This window comes from Ctenopharyngodon idella, chromosome 3 (genome assembly GCF_019924925.1).
Source record: "Ctenopharyngodon idella isolate HZGC_01 chromosome 3, HZGC01, whole genome shotgun sequence".
Classification (NCBI taxonomy): domain Eukaryota; kingdom Metazoa; phylum Chordata; class Actinopteri; order Cypriniformes; family Xenocyprididae; genus Ctenopharyngodon; species Ctenopharyngodon idella.
In genome coordinates, this window is record NC_067222.1 from 12,335,180 (window position 1) to 12,357,193 (window position 22,014).

Here is a 22,014-nt window from a genome sequence, read left to right on the forward strand (position 1 = left end):
GTCTGAACGTTTGTGGTCTGAGCCGACTCGCACGTGTGATTCACTCTGTGTTCTCATGTCTCTGGACCAGAGCAGACTGTGCTCATGCTTTGGCAGTTCATGTGACACTAACGTGTAAACAGACTTCATGCGCGTTCAAGAAAAGCATATTTACTCTGTCTGAATCGTTCCCTATCCTCTATATAGTGCACTATATGCCATTCACCACATAGAAACTAGTAAATGTATGAACAAATGACCGGTTAATAGTGTAGGAGGAGGCGGGACTTCAGATTCTAGAGAGCATTTGATTGGTCATAAGATTTGATGAGAAGCTGAAGTGTGATGTGATGTCATGAAAATCCGTGATCCATTTTAGCAGAAGTGAGAGACTGTAAGTTTTGAATGCTTATATCTAAATGCGAATTTTGTCATTGTTTTGGATCACACCAGCTTATTCATAACTTTAACTAGTAAAATATCAGAATACCTATAAGTTCATTTCTATCTTCTTTAATGACCACCTGACCTTAAAAGACCACATTGCAAAGACGAGCTCGGTCATTCAGATTTGCACTACACAACATCAGGAAAATCAGGCTCTTTCTAACAGAACATGCAACACAACTTCTCGTCCCGGCCCTGGTCATTTCTAGGCTTGATTACTGCAGTGCTCTTCTGGCTGGACTTCCATCATGTGCAAAACAAACCTCTACAAATGATTCAGAACGCTGCAGCACGTCTTGTCTTTAACGAGCCCAAAAGAGCCCACGTCACGCTTCTCTTCATCTCTCTTCACTGGCTACCACCTGCTGCTCGCATCAAGTTCAAGGCGTTGACGCTTGCTTACAGATCTACCACAGGCTCAGCACCCTCCTACTTCCACTCACTCTTACGAGTCTATGCTCATTAAAAGAGCGAAGGCTTGTGGTACCATCACAGAGAGGCACTAAATCACTCTCCAGAACATTCTCATTCATTGTTCCTTGCTGGTGGAACGATCTTCCTGCCTTTATCCGGAATGCAGAATCCCTGGCAATATTCAAAAGACAGCTGAAAACTCATCTCTTTCGGGAGCACTTAACCTCCTTTATTTAACCTCCCTATTCTTTTTTTTTTTTTTTAATCCCTCCCTATTCTGGCTTATGATACTCTGAGCACTGCCTAAGACTTGTATGGTGAGCACTTCTTGTGTCCATTTGCCTCGTCATGATGAATCGCTTGTTGTATCCCTCACTTGTAAGTCGCTTTGGATAAAAGTGTCTGCCAAATGAATAAATGTAAATGTAGTATAGTTGCAGTTCAAAGTCAAAGTTTATTTATAAAGAACTTTTTTAAAACAGCAAGTGTTTATCAAAGTGCTGTACACACATAAGATAAAAATATAAAAGATACAAACAGTCAACACCATGAAAGAAGACACTAAAACACAATAAAAACAATAAAAGAAAGCAGCTCTCACATAGCGTCAAATGCCAGACTATAAAAATAAGCTTTTAGGCTAGATTTAAAAGCAGCAAGTGTTTGAGCCTGTCTAATGTAGAGGGGCAAACTATTCCAAAGCTTCGGGGCAGCCGCTGCAAAGGCTTGGTCACCCCTGCTCTTCAACTTTACCTGTGGGACAGCTAAAAGCAAATGATCAGCAGACCTAAGTGCTCTTAACGGAGCATACAGATTGATCAAATCCGAAAGATACCTTGGTGCTAAACCATTAAGAGATTTAAAAACAAGTACCAAAAATTTTAAATTGAATCCTATAATGGACAGGTAGCCAGTGAAGAGACGCGAGAACGGGGGTGATGTGTTCCCGCTTTCGTGTACCCGTCAACAGGCGAGCTGCATTCTGGACCATCTGCAGTCTGGAGAGAGAGGCCTGACTACCTAAATAGAGGCCATTACAATAATCTGTGCGACTTGAAATAAAAATATGTACAATTCTTTTAAAGTCTTTAAGAGACAAGAAAGATTTCATCTTGGTGAGTTGTCTCAATTTGGAAAAAAACTAGATTTAACTACCGAGTTAATCTGTTTGTCTAATTTAAAAAAAACACTCCATGATAACACCCAAGTTTTTTACATAGGGCTTCACAAATGGTTTCAATCCACCAAGGTTTAAATCTACTGACTCACAGGTACCCCCCGGCATAAACAACATAACTTCTGTTTTCTTTTCATCAAAATTGAGGAAATTTAGTGCCATCCAGTTCAAACTAAAAACGTAGATTTAAACTAGTTGGGTCCTCAATTCTTACTACTGTTACACTTAAAGTATACTTAAAAGTATATACTAAAAAGTGGGCCAATTTACTCCCAAGCAGTATTGAAATAGTACACTACAAGTATACTGCTAGTACAAAGTATACTTACTACATAAAGTATACTTAAAAATATACTTGAACATTACTTAAGAATACTTCTTTTTTTTTAAGCATACTTCTTTGTAAGGGTAAGGATGGATTTCATGTAGTATTTCAGTATTTTTCTATTTGTTTATTTTTTTTTTTTTTCCAAAATATTCAGGTAGTGACAACTGCATATAAAAAAATTCTAAGCAATTATGAAACTGAACTGAACAATTAACTGTAATACACCCCACTTTCAGTTTCCGTAAATGTTGGTTTAAAAGCTGCCAGTAAATCCACAAAAGAAGAATTCCCGTCAAAATCAAATAAGCTGCTGCTGTGAATAAGGTCTGTAGGCCTAAACTGGAAATAAGCGACATACCAAAATATCATGACGTGCACATGCCTACTTTATTATATCCATAATCTCCATAAACAAGTGGTCCGTGAAAAAGTATAAGAAAAACTGTAAAAATGTATAATAATAATAATAATAAGTAAATAAATTATATTAAATAAACATGGAAAAGCCTAGAAAAAAAACATAAAAATGTTAAATATATATATATATATATGTGTGTATATATATATATATATATATATATATATATATATATATATATACTTAAATAAATAAATAAATAAATAAATGAAACATGATTAAATTTTTAAATTAACATGATAAAAACAAAAAATAAACAAATACATTTAAAATAAATATATTAGATAGTAAGTAAATAAATAATAAATAAATGTTAAATTAACATATGATGAAAATGTAAAAATTGAATAAAATTAAAATAAATCAATTAGATATAAATAAGTAAATAAATAAAATTAACTCCATAAACATACAAAAAGTCTGAGAAAAACTGTAAAAATGTATAATAATAATAATAATAATAATATTATATTAAATATATAATATATTAAATAAACATGGAAAAGTCTAGAGAAAACCATAATATAAAATTAATTAATTAAAATAAATAAATAAATAAAACACTACTAAACATTAAATTAACATGATAAAAAACCAGAGAATAAATAATTAAATAAATTAGATTAAAATAAGTAAATAAAGTTATTAAATGTTAAATTAACATGATTAAAATGTAAAAATGCAGAGAAAAACTGTAAAAGAATTAAAACAAATAAGATTAAAATCTAGAGAAAACTGTATTAGATAAAGTAAATGGATAAAAAAATGTTATTACAATAAAATTATTAGTTATTAGTCTATTAAACTAATGTTTATAATAAATAACATTTAAATAAATATTTAAATAAATAAATAATACATTTATCAGTATTATAGTGAGAAGAAAATAATGTAACTTCAAAGATATTTTAAGATTCATAATATTACATATTCCAGTATATTAAATGGGCAGATGCATTTTAAATTTCAGGATGGTGGTCCTTATTTTCTCATATTTCAGGATCCACTTCTGAAAGTGTGAAAAGCCTGATTTAGAGGATTCACTGCTGTATTTTAAAGTTGTGTGTCAGCGGACTAATGTTTGTGTGTCTCTAAATGATGGTCTACAGTGTAAATCCACAAACACATCTACTGCTTTATAAATATATGTTGAGCTGCTGCTGTGTGTGTGAATCATTAAACACACACACACACACACACACACACACACACACACACACACACACAGTAAAATCAGACTGAAACAACACAGAGACACACCATACACTGAAATCAAAGATCTTACCGGTTTATTTCTGTTTCTTTTGTAGAATGTGGGATCAGCGTAAGTGATCTCTTCTGCTTGAGTCTCTGTTTCAACAATAATGACAGAAACAAACACTCAGAGAGATGATGTTTGAGAATTATACACACACATATACATACAGGCAGGGCTTGACATAAACACCCACCAACCCGCCAAATGTGGGTAGATTTCAGCTGTGGTGGGTAAGACAGCCACTTCCACTAGACACTTTGGCGGGTGGAATATAATTTCAAATGAAAGGTAGCTAAACTCGTCGTAGCACAAAATTACAATCCGATCACAATTCGTTATCGATTAACTTGCAGTTAGTGAAGGCGGGATCGCGCTAAATGACACATAACAGAAGCGCCCTCTCGCGCGCGCGATCAGTTCTCCTCGCGCCTAAATAGTCAAATATATATACACACAGATGTCAAAATGTTCATCGTGTGGAGTATCTCGCGTGGATACAGTCGGTTATGGCTTAAGTGGATGTAAACAGGTGGGTAAAAACTGGATATGTGTCAGTATATTACGTACATGCATTCATCAGCCCAATTATCTATATGTCATTAATGTTAATCAAACAACAGAAGAAATAAATGTCAAATAAACCTACTGTATCTGAAAAAAGAGTTTAGGTTATTTCATTTACTATTGTAGCCTATTTGTAATTTGATAATTTGCTTCTTTGTTCTTTTTATATAGCCTAAAAAAAAAAAAAAACTTGATTATAAAATTTATCATATTATGGTCATATTACCCACCCCTAAAATATAATTTCCCAACAGCAAAGTTGTGGCCAGTGAAAATGCTGAGTGGCTAGTAACTTTGGAAAACCACTAGCCACAGTGGCTGGTGAGCAAAAAAGTTAATGTCAAGCCCTGCATACAGGTAATACTTGCCTTCTCTGTGTGTGTTTCTGTGTTTCCTGCAGATGCAGAAGATCCCGACAGCAGCAACAATCAACAGAGATCCAGCAGCAGCAGCAGCAGAGATCAGCACTGTCAGAGAGACTGGAGGACATGAAAGAGACAGTCATTAGCCCAGATCAATGTGTGCAGAAACACCAGATATCATCAGTGAAGTACCTGCAGCACATGTGTGACAGAGTTGAGTGTTGTTGAGGTGTTGAGTCTGGTTTCTGATGGGATTGTTCAGCACACAGCTGTAGGAATCATCCACACACTCCAGATGGAGAAGAAGATCAGACCGGCTGCTGAGATCAGACACTCTGATGCTGGAGAATGAACTGTTTCCTCTGAACCAGGAGAGAGTCACATGACTCACATTCACAGCTGAACACACCAATGAACATGATGATGATGATGATGATGAAGATGAAGAGTTACTGCTGATGACAGGAACAGGCAGACGAGCTGAAAACATGACAGAATAAATCAGATTCAGTAGAAATCACTGTGATCTTTTCCAGTTTATTGATATTAAAAAAATTAAATTAAACAAGCTGATAAACAAATATTATACAGTTTAATCATAATGTATAATTAATAAATCAAACAGACAGTAATTCTCTCCTCACCATAGACAGTGAGATTGATCGTGTTGATCGTGTCTCTGCTGCTGGAGACTGTATAAAGTCCAGAGTCTGTGGTTCTGCTGTTGATGATGGTCAGAGATCCAGTCTGATCCAGTTTCAGTCTGTCTTTGAAACTCTCTTTATCAGTATCATAAAACACGTTCTTGTTGTTCTTCATTTTAGCTATGAGAATGTCACCAAACCTCCACTCGATCTCTTCATGTGTCTGTATTTGAGTGACACTAGAGTTCAGAGAGACTGATTCTCCCTCAGTCACTGACTCTGACTTCACTGCATCAGCAACAAACACACCTGAACACAAACACACATAATAACTCGAATTAATTCTTCACTCATTTCAATATACAGTCAATGAAAGGGACAGCAGCATCAACAAAAATATCTGACTATATTAATTTTATACAACTGGAAAATATTAGAAGCAAAATGAATGATGGATTAATGTGTTTGTAGGCAAATGATAAAATAAACTGAAGTGAGGCCATAAAAATACTCACCAGCCTGACACAAGCACAAACTGATGAAAATAAACATTTTCTTTAGCAGTTTTTATGAAATAGTTTGACAACAGAACTGTGATAATAGTCGGATCCTGACACTCGTGAAAACGTTGAATGTTTCTTAAAGCGAATGAATCTGCGGGTCTGTTGGAAAGTGGTTCAGTGAAACTAAACTCCTCCCTTCAGATACTGCCATGCCTTCTCAAAATGAGTTAGAAAGGAGAGAATGGGAACTATTTCTAATAATATGATCAAAATATTATCCTTTATTAAAACAAGTGGTCAGTGGCTCTTAAAAAAGATTCATGAACTGAACTGAGTGTGTCAGACTCCAGACGTTCAGACATTCAGAGGCTCTCCAGGAACAACATCACATCAAATTTAGAGACATTTTTGCCCCAAACCTCTATTTATTTCAGATGCTGGGTTGTGTCCGTCAAGATCCAAAAGAAATGAAATGAAAGACTAATTCTGTTTTGAGAAAGAAAAAGTTCTGAAACTTAAAAGAATTACTGTCTGTGTGGGAGGAGCTACTGGACGAGTTTAACTGCTGGATTTCTCTAAAAATCTTCATTACACACTGGCAGAACAATCGACATTTTCAAGAGTGCAGGACTTGATTATTGTAACATTTCTAAAACTGTTAAAAAATGTTTGATACATTCATTTTCTTCTGGTTGTTCTCCTGGAGTCTGACTGGTAAGTATTTCTAGTTCTCTTTATATATTAATTTGTCCACATACAAGCCATTCTGAACTTTATTGTCTCCATCATTCATTTTTCCTCTAATATTGTCAAGTTTTATCAGACTAAACCTCCAAATGTGGTGTTTGTGTTTGTGTTCAGGTGTGTTTGTTGCTGATGCAGTGAAGTCAGAGTCAGTGACTGAGGGAGAATCAGTCTCTCTGAACTCTAGTCTCACTCAAATACAGACACATGAAGAGATCGAGTGGAAGTTTGGTGACATTCTCATAGCTAAAGTGAAGAACAACAAGAGCGTGTTTTATGATATTGATGATGAGAGATTCAGAGACAGACTGAAACTGGATCAGACTGGATCTCTGACCATCATCAACAGCAGAACCACAGACTCTGGACTTTATACAGTCTCCAGCAGCAGCAGAGACACGATCAACACGATCAATCTCACTGTCTATGGTGAGGAGAGAATTACTTATTTTATTTACAGTCCTAGTCAAGTTTACATTAACCTTGCAGAAACAAAATGCATGTTATTTTTGTTATTTATGTATGCTAAAAAGATTTGTTGGCTCAACATCCGTTACTTATCAAGAAAAACAGATTAAACTAATATATATATAATTTATAACTTACAAAATTTTAAGATACAAATTCTCACACAAAAATGTAAAATAAAAGTGTATGAAAAATAATTTAAGTAACATCAACTAGCATTACAACTTGGTTAAAATTAAGTAAACCTAACTTAAAATTTGACGTATTTGTGAGCTGCGTGATATGCAAATATTATATCCAGCCAATGAGCGAAGCTGGAGCCATTTTAAGTGATGTGATGAAGACAGCGAGAACTCTGTCAGGTAAACTGTCTTTAAAAACATTAAGTAAAATATTAGAGCTTGACCTTTTAAACATTCATAAACACTTGTTTGTGTTAGTGCGCTTCTAAACCGGAAGCACAATACGTTTTCTGAGGCGTGATGTGGTGACGATGATGAAAGGAGGTAAGCTAACGTTTAGCTTTATATTAACAAAGTAAAACATTAGATTTTGACTTTTTAAACATTCATTAACACACATTTATATGTTAGATGGGTTTATTCCTAAACTGGAAGCACAACGCAACATTTTCTGAAGTACAATGTGGTGAAGATGGTGAAAGGAGGTAAGCTAAAGTTTAGCTTTATATTAACAAAATAAAATATGAGTGTGTCGTCTAACGTCCAGTTGTTTATTTCATTTGTAGTCATGGGGATTTGTTAAAGTCATAGTTTGAACTGCTACGAATTCTTCAGCAATTATGTGTTATTTATGAATACTTTGCAACTAGTTCTATCTATACATCAAGTTTGTACATGTGAGTTTATTGCACATGAATCAAGAAACCAGTTTGCACACAAGTATATTTTATAGATGTGCGCGCTTCCATTGAACAGATTGTTGAGTGCTTGCTTAAATGCATAGTGTTTGCATGTATTCATGAACATTGCATTAGATAAAAACTAACCAGGGTTGGGAAGGTTACTTTTAAAATGTATTTCACTACAGATCACAAAATAAAAATTTACAAATTCACAAAATTTTTATAACTTAATAGCCTACTTTAGAATACTTTGGAATACTCATAAGTATGTAACACAAAAACAGGGTAATTGTGAGTTTTTATTTTATTTTTTTCTCAGAATTGCGTGATATAAAGTTGAAATTGCGATATTGAGAAAAGAAGTCAGAATTCTAAGGATAAAAACTTTTTGAGGAAAAAAGTCAGAATTGTGAGATATAAACGCACAATTGTCTAGTCAGAATTGTGAGAAAATTAGTGAGATTGTGAGATATAAATTTGTAATTTTTCAGAAAAAAAAGTCACTCAATTTATCACTCAATTCTGACTTCATAACTTGTAACTGTGAGATTAAATCTTCTAATTCTGACTTTATAAAATGCAATTGTGAGTTTAAATCTCACAATTGTGAGGAAAAAAGTCAGAATTGTGAGATTAAAAAGTCACAGTTACCTTTTTTCACAATTACAAGGGGCACAAACAACTATCACAAAATATGAAAACAGTCATGGATCATCCAGGTAATGACAACACAGTTAAGATTCAAGGGTATGTACCTTTTTGAATGGGGCAATTTTTATAAAAATTCAGTCATTTGGTCTTGTGGAATGTATGTAAACATCTGTTATGTGAAAAAGCTTATTCAAGACAGTACTAAATAACATGCAGTTTTTATGATCCCTCTTATTTAGTTAAAATTATTAAAATGATGCATATTCTGCAGGGGAATTAAACTTATGAGCAGAACTGTAGCTTAGGATGATTATGCAGACTGTCAGAGTCAGAGAATCACCAGTTGTTTACATGAATTGCCCGTCACAGTTTACATTCATGTTTAAATGAAATAAATGACATTAAAAATCAAAGTAATCACTTTGATCATTTAAAATACTTTTCGAATGTAACTGTAATTTGATTACCATCCATTTAAAATGTAACTGTAATGAAATACAGTTACTCAAATTTTGTATTTTATATACGTAACTGAGTTAGTTAACTTGAGTTTTCACTCAGCTCCAAAAAGAATATATAATTAAAGCCACAAGCAGCGAAGAAAGGGCCCTCGCACCACCCAGTGGCCTTAGGAAAACTGTGAACAGTGGGCGATATTCATTTAAGTGGATAAATAGAGGAGAAATATGGCAAGGCCATTTTGATGCACCACACTTCCTGCTTCCAGCAGGTGGCACTTTGACTATAAATGAATATTGTCATGTAGATGTCTTTAGGCCCGGACTATTATCAAACATGTGAAGTTTGGGGCAGATCAGACACTGTATCTGGAAATGGCAAAAAATTGCACAAATTTTGCAGAGAAAATTCAAATTATCTCACTTCCTGTTGGTTTTCAGATTTTGCACCCAGGGGCTTTTTTGTAGGTATTGGGCAGTTAGATCTGTCTACTGAATTTCATACCTGTACGTGAAACGTAGTGCAAAGGGCGCTTGATTGAAATTTTGTAGGTGGCGCTATCGAGCCATTTTGCCACACCTAATTCTGAAACCCATATCAAATGTAAATTTTCACCACTTCTGATGTGTGTGCAAAGTTTCATGAGTTTTTGAGCATGTTTAGGCCCTCAAAAATTAGATTCATTTCAGAGAAGAAGAAGAATTGACTCAGCAATTACAATAGGGTCCTCACACCATCAGTGCTCAGGCCCTAATAAAAACTTAAAAAGCTAGCCTAATCATATTTTATGTTGTTCAATACTGTTATTTTTCTCTCCATTCATCTTAGTGTGAACAGTTGTGGAGCAAAAATAGCAGGATATGGTGGATCCTGTTAGAACAATTTCTGAAGGTAACATTTTTTGTTAATTTCACACTTGATTATTAATTGTTTTTGAAAAAATGGCTTTGCCAAAAAAAAGAAAAAAAAAGAAAAAAGGTGAACCTGCATATTTTCTGCATTTTGGGTGATTTGTCTGCTTTGAAGACATATTTTTCTCAGTCAGTTTAGATATAAAAGCTTGTGTGTATCCACCATAAAAATCCATTTTTTGTTTCACGTACTTCTCAGACCAAACCTGTTCAGATATACAGAGAAGTTGATTCAGTGTTTAATGTTGTACCTCTCTGACAACACTAATGATCTCATCAGGCATCACCAGGTGAGTGTCTGAACACATCTAACACTATATATGGCAGTGGTTTATAATCCTGGTCTTGGGGACCCCTGTTCTGCACATTTTTGCATGTCTCCCTTATTTAACACTTATTGATTCAGATCATCAGCTCGTCCGGAGAGAGCTCCATGAACTCAGCTGAGCGTGTCAGATAAGAGAGACATAAGTCCTTGTCGACAGTAACTGTTTCTCATGGGGACGTAAGATATTTTCAGCATTTACATGGGATGGTTGGTGATTATATTGCTGCCCGAATCCAGAATGTCAGTGTTTTTCTCTCACCACCCACATAAAAATGCCTGGCTGAACTGACTACTGTTTTTTGACAGTTACCAAGGCCGTGTGGTAATTTAATTGCCGTCTGAATCAACATCTCTGAGTTTACCAGAACAGATTGATACAAAATTCACTGTTTAAATCCTTTTTGCACCATATAAGTGTTGAGCTTCGCTGTAATTTGCATGCAGTTAAAAGATACATTTAATACAGAAATGTTGGAAAGTATTTACAAAAGCAATATTCATCACCGCTCCACCACAGCATTAATAATTTAATCGATAAAACTTATCAGTGATTGATTAAGCAAGGTTCATTAGGCATCATTAGGGTGAGTGGTTATGCACCATAAACGAGCAGCAGACGCAGGAAATAATTGGGATAATTTTACTTCAAATGAAGGTAAATGAGGCTGTAGTGTTATGGGGCATCAACATGCAGATGGCAGAAAGATTGTCAAATAGTAAAAATACACTCCAAATTTTCCGTGATGAAAAGAACACTTACAGGTGCTGGTCATATAATTAGAATATCATCAAAAAGTTGATTTATTTCACTAATTCCATTCAAAAAGTGAAACTTGTATATTATATTCATTCATTACACACAGACTGATATATTTCAAATGTTTATTTCTTTTAATTTTGATGATTATAACTGACAACTAAGGAAAATCCCAAATTCAGTATATCAGAAAATTAGAATATTGTGAAAAGGTTCAATATTGAAGACACCTGGTGCCACACTCTAATCAGATAATTAACTCAAAACACCTGCAAAGGCCTTTAAATGGTCTCTCAGTCTAGTTCTGTAGGCTACACAATCATGGGGAAGACCGCTGACTTGACAGTTGTCCAAAAGACGACCATTGACACCTTGCTCAAGGAGGGCAAGACACAAAAGGTCATTGCAAAAGAGGCTGGCTGTTCACAGAGCTCTGTGTCCAAGCACATTAATAGAGAGGCGAAGGGAAGGAAAAGATGTGGTAGAAAAAAGTGTACAAGCAATAGGGATAACCGCACCCTGGAGAGGATTGTGAAACAAAACCCATTCAAAAAATGTGGGGGAGATTCACAAAGAGTGGACTACAGCTGGAGTCAGTGCTTCAAGAACCACTACGCACAGACATATGCAAGACATGGGTTTCAGCTGTCGCATTCCTTGTGTCAAGCCACTATTGAACAACAGACAGCGTCAGAAGCGTCTCGCCTGGGCTAAAGACAAAAAAGACTGGACTGCTGCGGAGAGCTCCAAAGTTATGTTCTCTGATGAAAGTAAATTTTGCATTTCCTTTGGAAATCAGGGTCCCAGAGTCTGGAGGAAGAGAGGAGAGGCACACAATCCACGTTGCTTGAGGTCCAGTGTAAAGTTTCCACAGTCAGTGATGGTTTGGGGTGCCATGTCATCTGCTGGTGTTGGTCCACTGTGTTTTCTGAGGTCCAAGGTCAACGCAGCCGTATACCAGGAAGTTTTAGAGCACTTCATGCTTCCTGCTGCTGACCAACTTTATGGAGATGCAGATTTCATTTTCCAAGAGGACTTGGCACCTGCACACAGTGCCAAAGCTACCAGTACCTGGTTTAAGGACCATGGTATCCCTGTTCTTAATTGGCCAGCAAACTCGCCTGACCTTAACCCCATAGAAAATCTATGGGGTATTGTGAAGAGGAAGATGCGATATGCCAGACCCAACAATGCAGAAGAGCTGAAGGCCACTATCAGAGCAACCTGGGCTCTTATAACACCTGAGCAGTGCCACAGACTGATCGACTCCATGCCACGCCGCATTGCTGCAGTAATTCAGGCAAAAGGAGCCCCAACTAAGTATTGAGTGCTGTACATGCTCATACTTTTCATGTTCATACTTTTCAGTTGGCCAAGATTTCTAAAAATCCTTTCTTTGTATTGGTCTTAAGTAATATTCTAATTTTCTGAGATACTGAATTTGGGATTTTCCTTAGTTGTCAGTTATATTCATCAAAATTAAAAGAAATAATCATTTGAAATATATCAGTCTGTGTGTAATGAATGAATATAATATACAAGTTTCACTTTTTGAATGGAATTAGTGAAATAAATCAACTTTTTGATGATATTCTAATTATATGACCAGCACCTGTATAATAGCAAAACAACCTTTTGCAAATTAGCATAAATCACATTGATTCATTTTTCAATCCTACTAGCGAAAAAAAAAAAAAAAAAAAAAAAAAAAGGCCGGTGAGGGAGCTGGTGTGTTGAGTGAAATTGGCACTCCCTGTACTGCAGTTTCAAGGTTAATGATTAATTGATTTTTAATTTAAATGACGGTGGATCATGGGAATTTGTGTAAATTAACATCCCTACTTCAAAACTCAATAATCAACTTAATAATGGAAGTAAATCAATTTCACCCCCAATAAAACAAATGAAACAAACTGTAACATTTATTTATTAAATATAAAGGTGTTTTCTTGTTATTTCAAAACATTGTAACTCATTTTGTGTTATATAAATGTTTTACAGTGGGAAAAATATAAAACAATCTGGAACTACAAAGTAATGCAAGTAAATACACATTTGCTATGCTTTTCTTTAGGATGGTCATGGTGACCTTGAGGAACTGGAACAGCACACACACTGATCACGAAGGTGGATTCATGGATGATGGGAACTTTCTTTTTGTCAAATTGTCACATTTTTTTTTTTTTTTTCAGAAGTACTACAGTCATGATTTTTGGTTTCAGACTATATAAGTTGTTGTTGTTTCCAGAGTAGTATTGCAATCTCTGTCAAAAAACCTAAAATGCTTTATTTCTGTACTAATTGTGTGAAAACCTTTTGTTGAAATGCTGTCCAAAAATGAAGTAAAATGCTTTGTTTTCTGCTAATTGTATGTTTTATTGGCTTATTCTAAAGACATTTAATGTTCTGGAACAGTACAGTAAGTTTTAAATTAAATTTCTAAGTTGTTTCAACACAACTTACTATTACTTGGTAGTTTGAACTGGTGTTTTTAAGTAAAAAATGTTGAGTAAACAAATATATTTAACAAATATACAAACCCGTTTCCAAAAAAGTTGGGACACTGTACAAATTGTGAATAAAAAAGGAATGCAATGATGTGGAAGTTTCAAATTTCAATATTTTATTCAGAATACAACATAGATGACATATCAAATATTTAAACTGAGAAAATGTATCATTTTAAGGGAAAAATAAGTTGATTTTAAATTTCATGGCATCAACACATCTCAAAAAAGTTGGGACAAGGCCATGTTTACCACTGTGTGGCATCCCCTCTTCTTTTTATAACAGTCTGCAAACGTCTGGGGACTGAGGAGACAAGTTGCTCAAGTTTAGGAATAGGAATGTTGTCCCATTCTTGTCTAATACAGGCTTCTAGTTGCTCAACTGTCTTAGGTCTTCTTTGTCGCATCTTCCTCTTTATGATGCGCCAAATGTTTTCTATGGGTGAAAGATCTGGACTGCAGGCTGGCCATTTCAGTACCCGGATCCTTCTTCTACGCAGCCATGATGTTGTAATTGATGCAGTATGTGGTCTGGCATTGTCATGCTGGAAAATGCAAGGTCTTCCCTGAAAGAGACGACGTCTGGATTGTAGCATATGTTGTTCTAGAACTTGGATATACCTTTCAGCATTGATGGTGCCTTTCCAGATGTGTAAGCTGCCCATGCCACACGCACTCATGCAACCCCATACCATCAGAGATGCAGGCTTCTGAACTGAGCGCTGATAACAACTTGGGTTGTCTTTGTCCTCTTTAGTCCGGATGACATGGTGTCCCAGTTTTCCAAAAAGAACTTCAAATTTTGATTCGTCTGACCACAGAACAGTTTTCCACTTTGCCACAGTCCATTTTAAATGAGCCTTGGCCCAGAGAAAACGCCTGCGCTTCTGGATCATGTTTAGATATGGCTTCTTTTTTGACCTATAGAGTTTTAGCCGGCAACGGCGAATGACACGGTGGATTGTGTTTTCTGGAAGTATTCCTGAGCCCATGTTGTGATTTCCATTACAGTAGCATTCCTGTATGTGATGCAGTGCTGTCTAAGGGCCCGAAGATCACAGGCATCCAGTATGGTTTTCCGGCCTTGACCCTTACGCACAGAGATTGTTCCAGATTCTCTGAATCTTTGGATGATATTATGCACTGTAGATGAGGATAACTTCAAACTCTTTGCAATTTTTCTCTGAGAAACTCCTTTCTGATATTGCTCCACTATTTTTCGCCGCAGCATTGGGGGAATTGGTGATCCTCTGCCCATCTTGACTTCTGAGAGACACTGCCACTCTGAGAGGCTCTTTTTATACCCAATCATGTTGCCAATTGACCTAATAAGTTGCAAATTGGTCCTCCAGCTGTTCCTTATATGTATATTTAACTTTTCCGGCCTCTTATTGCTACCTGTCCCATCTGTTTTGGAATGTGTAGCTCTCATGAAATCCAAAATGAGCCAATATTTGGCATGACATTTCAAAATGTCTCACTTTCAACATTTGATATGTTATCTATATTCTATTGTGAATAAAATATAAGTTTATGAGATTTGTAAATTATAGCATTCCTTTTTTATTCACAATTTGTACAGTGTCCCAACTTTTTGGAATCGGGTTTGTATAAGTACCTATAACAGGTTTTCTTGTTAGTTTTACATAAAATTGCTTCAAGTTGGATTTATTTAAAAAGTGTGGTGCAAAAACTGTGCATACATATTTTAAGTAAATCCAACACATCATTTTTTTTTGCAGTAATGACACAATATTAATAACCACTTATATGTAAATTTCTCCAATATTTTTCAGCTCGTCTGCCTGTTCCTGACATCAGCAGAGACTCTTCACAATGTTCTTCATCATCATCATCATCATCATCATCATGTTCATTGGTGTGTTCAGCTGTGAATGTGAGTCATGTGACTCTCTCCTGGTTCAAAGGAAACAGTTCATTGTCCAGCATCAGTGTGTCTGATCTCAGCATCAGTCTCTCTCTACCTCTGGAGGTGGAATATGAGGATCAAAACACCTACAGCTGTGTGCTGAACAATCCCATCAGAAACCAGACTCAACACCTCAACAACACTCAACTCTGTCACACATGTGCAGGTACGACAGCAGAACTATATATTTTTTCACAAACTAAACAAAATTTCTATTTTAACATTGCTCATTTCTTGTCTCACAAGAGAGTATCCACTGTTGTGGCTTTACTGAAGCTGTGATCCGATTGGCTCTCTCTGCTGTGGTGGGTGTGGCTACTGTGGTTGTTCTGGTTTATGACATCAGATCCAGAAGTCTTCAACAGAAGAAGAGCGTCCAGAAATAACCATCAAACTCTGATTAATCTCTCAGGAAGATGGAGATGATCCAGAATGACTGGAGAGATTAAAGTATATTACAAGAAACCTTTTGAGTAAATAGCATTCATGAACAGACAGATAGATAGATAGATAGATAGATAGATATCACACCTGATTTAACTCATTGGCTCATTAGTAGAGACTGCAAGACCTGAAGTGTCAAATTAGGGAGACATACACAATGTGCAGGGCTGGTGCTAGCTACTCCAGGACAACCACTGATTTAAGTCAAATGTTAATTCATTTTATAAAATCTTAACGGTCCTTTAAAAAAATTAAAATACACTATACATTTTAGAACAGGATAACGTACAACATCATCCTGAAAACATCCAAAGAAGTATCAGTCACTGGTAATACATGTAACATAGATTAAAAAATTTCATCTGAATACACAATTATGTTTAAATGATCTTAAGAAAAGGAGGATGTCTTGTGTTTCCAGACCTGTAGTTACAACATCTACCAGCAATAGGATTTACTGAAAATACATAGAGGCCTACTGTGAAAATCCTCAAAATTTTAAAAGTTCAGTCACTAGTAGGCGCTACATCAGGGTCTGTATGAGAGACTCACTGTCTGAGAGAGTCATTGTTTCATCAGAATTCAATCGTCTCCTCAGTTCCAAATTTTTGGCAAAACAACACAAGCACAGATGATGGTTTAGACCCTGTAGCACTCATTATATTTCATAGTTCTATAATCTTCAAAAATGTTTAAAAGAAGCAAATTTAAATGTATTTGTTCAGTATTAAAAACAAAATTTCCCATGCACTGGTCAGTTTCTGCTCTGGTTTTCACACTTCATCTCTCTCTCACACATTCACATGCATAAAAGCAGAAGTAACTGCAGCTTTTGACACTTTTAGCTCCTGAGAGTTTCGGTGTCATGAAAGAATGATTATCAATGTTTATTTTATCAGAAGAGCATTAAACTGTAGCGTGTTAATCATTAAAGTGTCTCTAAACAAGAGGTGACAGTTAATTTTTAGAACATTAGCACATTAACACGTCCGTCTGTTCTATTTTAATTGTTAAAATTACCGAGGATCACTATTCTCCCCTAAAAGTGATCAGGCTGGGATCAAAATTGCTCATAACTCCTAAAGTTACAGGCTCAAGTGTCTTATGTCATTGAAATCCTTGGCTCAAGACGGATTCATACTTGATCATCCTGGCTAACTTTCACACTTCACGCCTTCTTCATGTTTTTCAGGTGCTTAAGGGATTGTTTATCACATAATTTCACACAACATTCATACCAAATCATTTTTTCTTCAGATGTTTATTGATTAATGTCAGTCTTTAACTTTAAAGACTTAACTTTATTTTATCTCAATGAATGGCATAGAAGATTTTATTTTCTGAATAAAAGTGTCTGTTAAAAATAGTTGTAAGTAAATACAGAATGTGAATGTGACCAGACAAAAGATGTTATTTTGAAATATAGTACACAATGAAATAGAGGATATCAGTGGAAATCATTTATATTATTGTTTATGTATATATTTATTTTGTATTTACAACAAAATATCAAACAGCAAAATGAGCAATAAACTACAAAATGGGAGTAAAGGTATAAGTGTCAAAGCAATAAAATATGAAGATTTTGAAATAAACGACTTGCATATAAACATTTTACACTTTAAAACATCACAGTGAGAGAGCTGTGAAAGAACATGTTCACTGAGGAGAAGCTCAATCAGGTTCATACAGGCTCCAGCAGAGAAATACAAAACTGTCTGAACACATTACTATAACAGAACAATCTACAAACATACACACAACAAAAGCACTGCTCAGAGCCCTGGAATAAAACCAGTCATTTCCTTTTTAACAGCCCTTCAACAGGAGCACATTTCTATCAGTGTCGCATGACGACTCCTGCGTATGCCACATCTTCTTGAGCTCTCTGTAAGAAAACAGATGTAGTTATCAAGAACAATACTGACCATTTATCATTTATTTTATACACACAAATACACATCTAGATCAAATCAGAGGCCCGTTTCAGAAAGGAGGTTAAGTGAAAACTCTGAGTATGTTAACCCTGAAATGAGGGAAAAACTGGGTTTTCTGCTGCAGAAATGGAGGTATATCAAACCCGAGTAAGCAGGGTAAGTCAAGCCTGTTTCTGAAAGAGAGGTAACTTATACTCAGAGAAAATGATATAAGATATTTAGTCTTGTTTCCCTGGGGGATCTAAATTAAGTGCATTTCACTAAAGTAAAATTATCAATATCCGCCAGCGTGGTAATAAAAATAATCTTAATGCAAACGGAAAACAAGATTATTCGGAGTGTCTATTACTAAGTGCAAATTTACAATGTCAGACCAGGTTAAAATTGACACTCATTCTTGTGGCTGCAGTGGTGTAGGCAGTAGTGTGTTGGGTGTGGAGAATTAACTTGTGACGTGATTGACTGGGTTCGAATCGGCCTTCTGCCGAGCTTGCTATTCTCCCTTTTCCCATCACATATCACATCAGAAAGGCATTTATTTTCAATAAAAATGAAGAAAATGATCTAAAAGTGGGAAGTAAATTGCCTATAGCGAGTGTTTAATAATGATAAAATCATTTACACTCTTATTATTGCATCCTGTTAAATTATTATTTTTTCTTCTTCTTTTTTGAAAATGAAAATGAATATTAGTTCAATAACTTACCATTCTGCCAGTTTTCACCTTTGATATTATAACAGTGATAAGAATTAAACTTGTATTGACTCTGAAGTATGCGGACATCTTTTTGTCAGGTGCTGTTGCCATGGTGAATCGTAATATCGGAGCTCCATTGATCATGGCTTTTCATAGTCGTGGTGCACGTGCTTAACTCAGAGTTAACATACTCAGAGTCGATTGAACTAACTGAATTCAGCTGTTCTGAAACAGAAAACTCAAGAGTTTCCCATCTCGGAGTAAGTCAACTCAGAGTTCAAGTTTTAAATCAGAGTTGGTTGAACCTCCTTATTGAAACAGGCCCCAGATGTTTTGATCAAATAACACACACACACACAGAAATAAAGTTCCTACCGATTTCTGTGCTCTTCGTTTGTAGAACGTTGGATCAGCGTATGTGATTTCTTCACCGCTCTGAACTGCTTCAACAAAAATGACAAATAAAGAATTATTGTTGTTTTTTCTGCAGCACTGATTTTCATTATTTTAATATTATAATATTATAATACAGGGCTGTGGGATGCTTGATTCTGATTGGTTGAAGTGTAAGGTATGAGCCATGGTTTTAATAATGAATAAAAAAAAAAAAAAATAAATAAAAAAAAAACATGAATCATGTAGTTAAATGATGGTAACCACAAATTAACCATGGTTTAACTGTTTTAAACAAGTTTTTTTTTTTTTTTGGTCATACAAATGTGCCAAAAAAAAACAACAGCAACAGAAAACAACAACAACAAAAAAAAACATGGTTTTACTATGATAAGGGTGGTATAATAACCAAATTAGTCTGCACATCGATGGCTCCATACTAGCTCTTAAATGACATGTTGAATTAGTAATGGAGGCTTATGATGAGACACATAAGAAATTAGGCCTACACACAAGAGCGCATTAAAGGCATAGTTTAGCCAATAAATAAATAAATTCTGTCAGTATTTGTTCACCCTCCAGTTGATCCAAACTTGTATGAATTTCCTTCTTCTGATGAACACAGTAGAAGATAGTTTAAAGATTGTGGGTAACCAAACATTCATTGACTTCAACAGTATTTTTCCCCACACTATGGAAGTCAGTAGCTACTGTCAACTGTTTGGTTTCCAACATTTTCAAAATATCTTCTTTTGTGTTCAGCAGACAACATTCATATGTTCTCGTACAGTCAGACTTCTAGCAGTGAAACTTACTGTGCCTTTAAAAACTATTTGTACAGATATCTCAGCAGTAGGAATACTTGCCCTCTTGGTCTGTTTTCTTCCTGCAGATGCAGAAGATCCCGACAGCAGCTACAATCAACAGAGATCCAGCAGCAGCAGCAGAGATCAGTCCAATGATCAACGAGGATTCGCCTTGATACAGAGTAGACACAATGAAGGGTTAAAGTGAATGAATCTGTCAATCTAACCTTCAACAAACACTATATCTGAACTATATAACTTCAGAGATCAGTTCAGCAAATGAACAAATATATCAGCGCTGTCGTACCTGCAGCACATGTGTGACAGAGTTCAGTGATGTTGAGATGTCTGGTCTGGTTTCTGATGGGATTGTTCAGCACACAGCTGTAGGTGTTTTTATCCTGATATTTCACCTCCAGAGGTAGAGAGAGACTGCTGCTGACATTAGATGCACTGATGCTGGACAATGAACTGTTTCCTTTGAACCAGGAGAGAGTCACATGACTCACATTCACAGCTGAACACAACAATGAACATGATGATGATGAAGATGAAGAACAGTCTCTGGTGAGGACAGGAACAGGCAGACGAGCTGGAAAATGTGAGAGAATATAGATAACAGTGGCACTATAAAGCTTGAGATTAATTAAGAGATGTAATTTGTGAAATTAAGCATGCAAATTTTAAGTTAAATATTTGAGAAAATTTTTATAATGCCTCATTTACAATCAAGCTGTAAATTTGCAGGACTATTGAATAAAAGTTATTCAGCAGCATAAAATGAATTTATGCTACAGCCTTAACAAGACAAAGGAGTCAGTAATGTTATTCCAACATTATTAATATGCTTATTTTCTTGAAGTCTATAACCAAAACTGAACACTAAAGAAACACCCAAATCATCAAACAGGATAGTAATCCTCTCCTCACCATAGACAGTGAGATTGATCGTGTTGATCGTGTCTCTGCTGCTGCTGGAGACTGTATAAAGTCCAGAGTCTGTGGTTCTGCTGTTGATGATGGTCAGAGATCCAGTCTGATCCAGTTTCAGTCTGTCTCTGAAAACTCTCATCATCAATATCATAAAACACGCTCTTGTTGTTCTTCACTTTAGCTATGAGAATGTCACCAAACTTCCACTCGATCTCTTCATGTGTCTGTATTTGAGTGAGACTAGAGTTCAGAGAGACTGATTCTCCCTCAGTCACTGACTCTGACTTCACTGCATCAGCAACAAACACACCTGAACACAAACACAAACACCACATTTGGAGTTTTTCTCAATTCAAAACAATCATTGAATAAGAAAAATAACATCATGAACAAATGTTTATATTAGTCTGAAACATGAAAACGAAAGATGGATAATAACAGAATGGTTTGTTTGTGGGCAAGTAATAATAAACACAGAAATGAAGCCATAAAACTTACCAGTCAGACTCCATAAACACAAACAGATGAATACACCCATGTCAAATATTTTCTTTTTGAATTTTGATTAATGGTTTCAAATAAAAAGAGCTGCTAGATTAGAAAAGTAAATCCCAGCAGAAATGGTCTAATAAAGGTAGAAAGTGGCAGAAGATCAGGAGAGGACAGTGCTGTCGGTCTGTAGTGAAGCTCAGAGTGAATAAAGCTCCTCTAGAGCACTTCCCTTCAGAGGCTCTACAGCCTGTGGCTTCTCACTTATACGGGTTTCATCTATAGACCTATTTTAGTAAAAACTTTTACTACCTTCATGTCTGTTAGTATGGTGAGTGTTTAGAGCACGCAGAAGAAGAACGGTGTCCAGTGTGTACAGTCACACGGGTTATAATGGCTTCTGAAGTCTTTGGTCACATCCAGTGTAGACACGGTGAAGTTTAAGAAGAATTACTGACTAATGTTCCCATTCCTCCCAGTTCAGTATTTTTAAAAGGTTGCTTTTAAAATGCAGAAGTTTGCTAAAATGTCATGTTATGAAATATTGAAATATTATTGAAATCCAATTCTGAGCTAATGAGTTCATCAACATTATCTCAGT

General features: G+C 35.6%; 2 protein-coding genes across 6 annotated transcripts in view; one reads left to right on the plus strand and one right to left on the minus strand.

The window, feature by feature from the left end:
• LOC127510012 (hepatocyte cell adhesion molecule-like) overlaps positions 1-21,817 on the minus strand; it is a 40,232-nt gene extending 18,415 nt beyond the window's left edge. The window contains exons 1-5 of one of the 3 annotated variants that reach the window (XM_051889490.1): positions 21,423-21,817; positions 5,592-5,900; positions 5,140-5,427; positions 4,954-5,064; positions 4,049-4,113 (exon numbers count right to left, since the gene is read on the minus strand). In XM_051889490.1, coding sequence (XP_051745450.1) covers positions 4,049-4,113; positions 4,954-5,064; positions 5,140-5,427; positions 5,592-5,900; positions 21,423-21,462 — 813 coding nt within the window. In that variant the 5' untranslated portion in view covers positions 21,463-21,817. Of the gene's footprint in view, positions 1-4,048; positions 4,114-4,953; positions 5,065-5,139; positions 5,428-5,591; positions 5,901-6,106; positions 6,231-21,422 lie in introns of those variants that run through there. The other 2 variants (XM_051889489.1, XM_051889491.1) reach the window with 2 other exon arrangements.
• Positions 6,342-16,908, plus strand: LOC127510023 (SLAM family member 5-like). 3 transcript variants are annotated; one of them, XR_007929422.1, is made up of 6 exons: positions 7,274-7,812; positions 7,900-7,973; positions 10,110-10,172; positions 10,392-10,482; positions 13,352-13,404; positions 15,581-15,729. XR_007929422.1 is itself a non-coding variant. In XM_051889508.1 (4 exons), exons 1-4 carry the CDS (start codon positions 6,760-6,762, stop codon positions 16,098-16,100), a joined length of 801 nt encoding a protein of 266 aa, XP_051745468.1. In that variant the 5' UTR covers positions 6,342-6,759; the 3' UTR covers positions 16,101-16,908. The 3 variants fall into 3 exon arrangements, 1 of the variants encoding a protein (XP_051745468.1); XR_007929423.1 differs by lacking the exon at positions 15,581-15,729 and having other exon boundaries at positions 7,274-7,668; positions 7,747-7,812; positions 13,352-13,877; XM_051889508.1 differs by lacking the exons at positions 7,274-7,812; positions 7,900-7,973; positions 10,110-10,172; positions 10,392-10,482; positions 13,352-13,404 and adding exons at positions 6,342-6,808; positions 6,956-7,267; positions 15,961-16,908 and having other exon boundaries at positions 15,581-15,880.
• Positions 21,818-22,014: the final 197 nt, after the last annotated feature.

Coding starts and splice junctions, on each gene's coding strand:
- LOC127510023 (XM_051889508.1), top strand. CDS start 6,760: ATGTTTGATACATTCATTTTCTTCTGGTTGTTCTCCTGGAGTCTGACT. Junction 6,809..6,955: donor GTTCTCCTGGAGTCTGACTG/GTAAGTATTTCT, acceptor GTTTGTGTTCAG/GTGTGTTTGTTGCTGATGCA. Junction 15,881..15,960: donor ACTCTGTCACACATGTGCAG/GTACGACAGCAG, acceptor TTGTCTCACAAG/AGAGTATCCACTGTTGTGGC.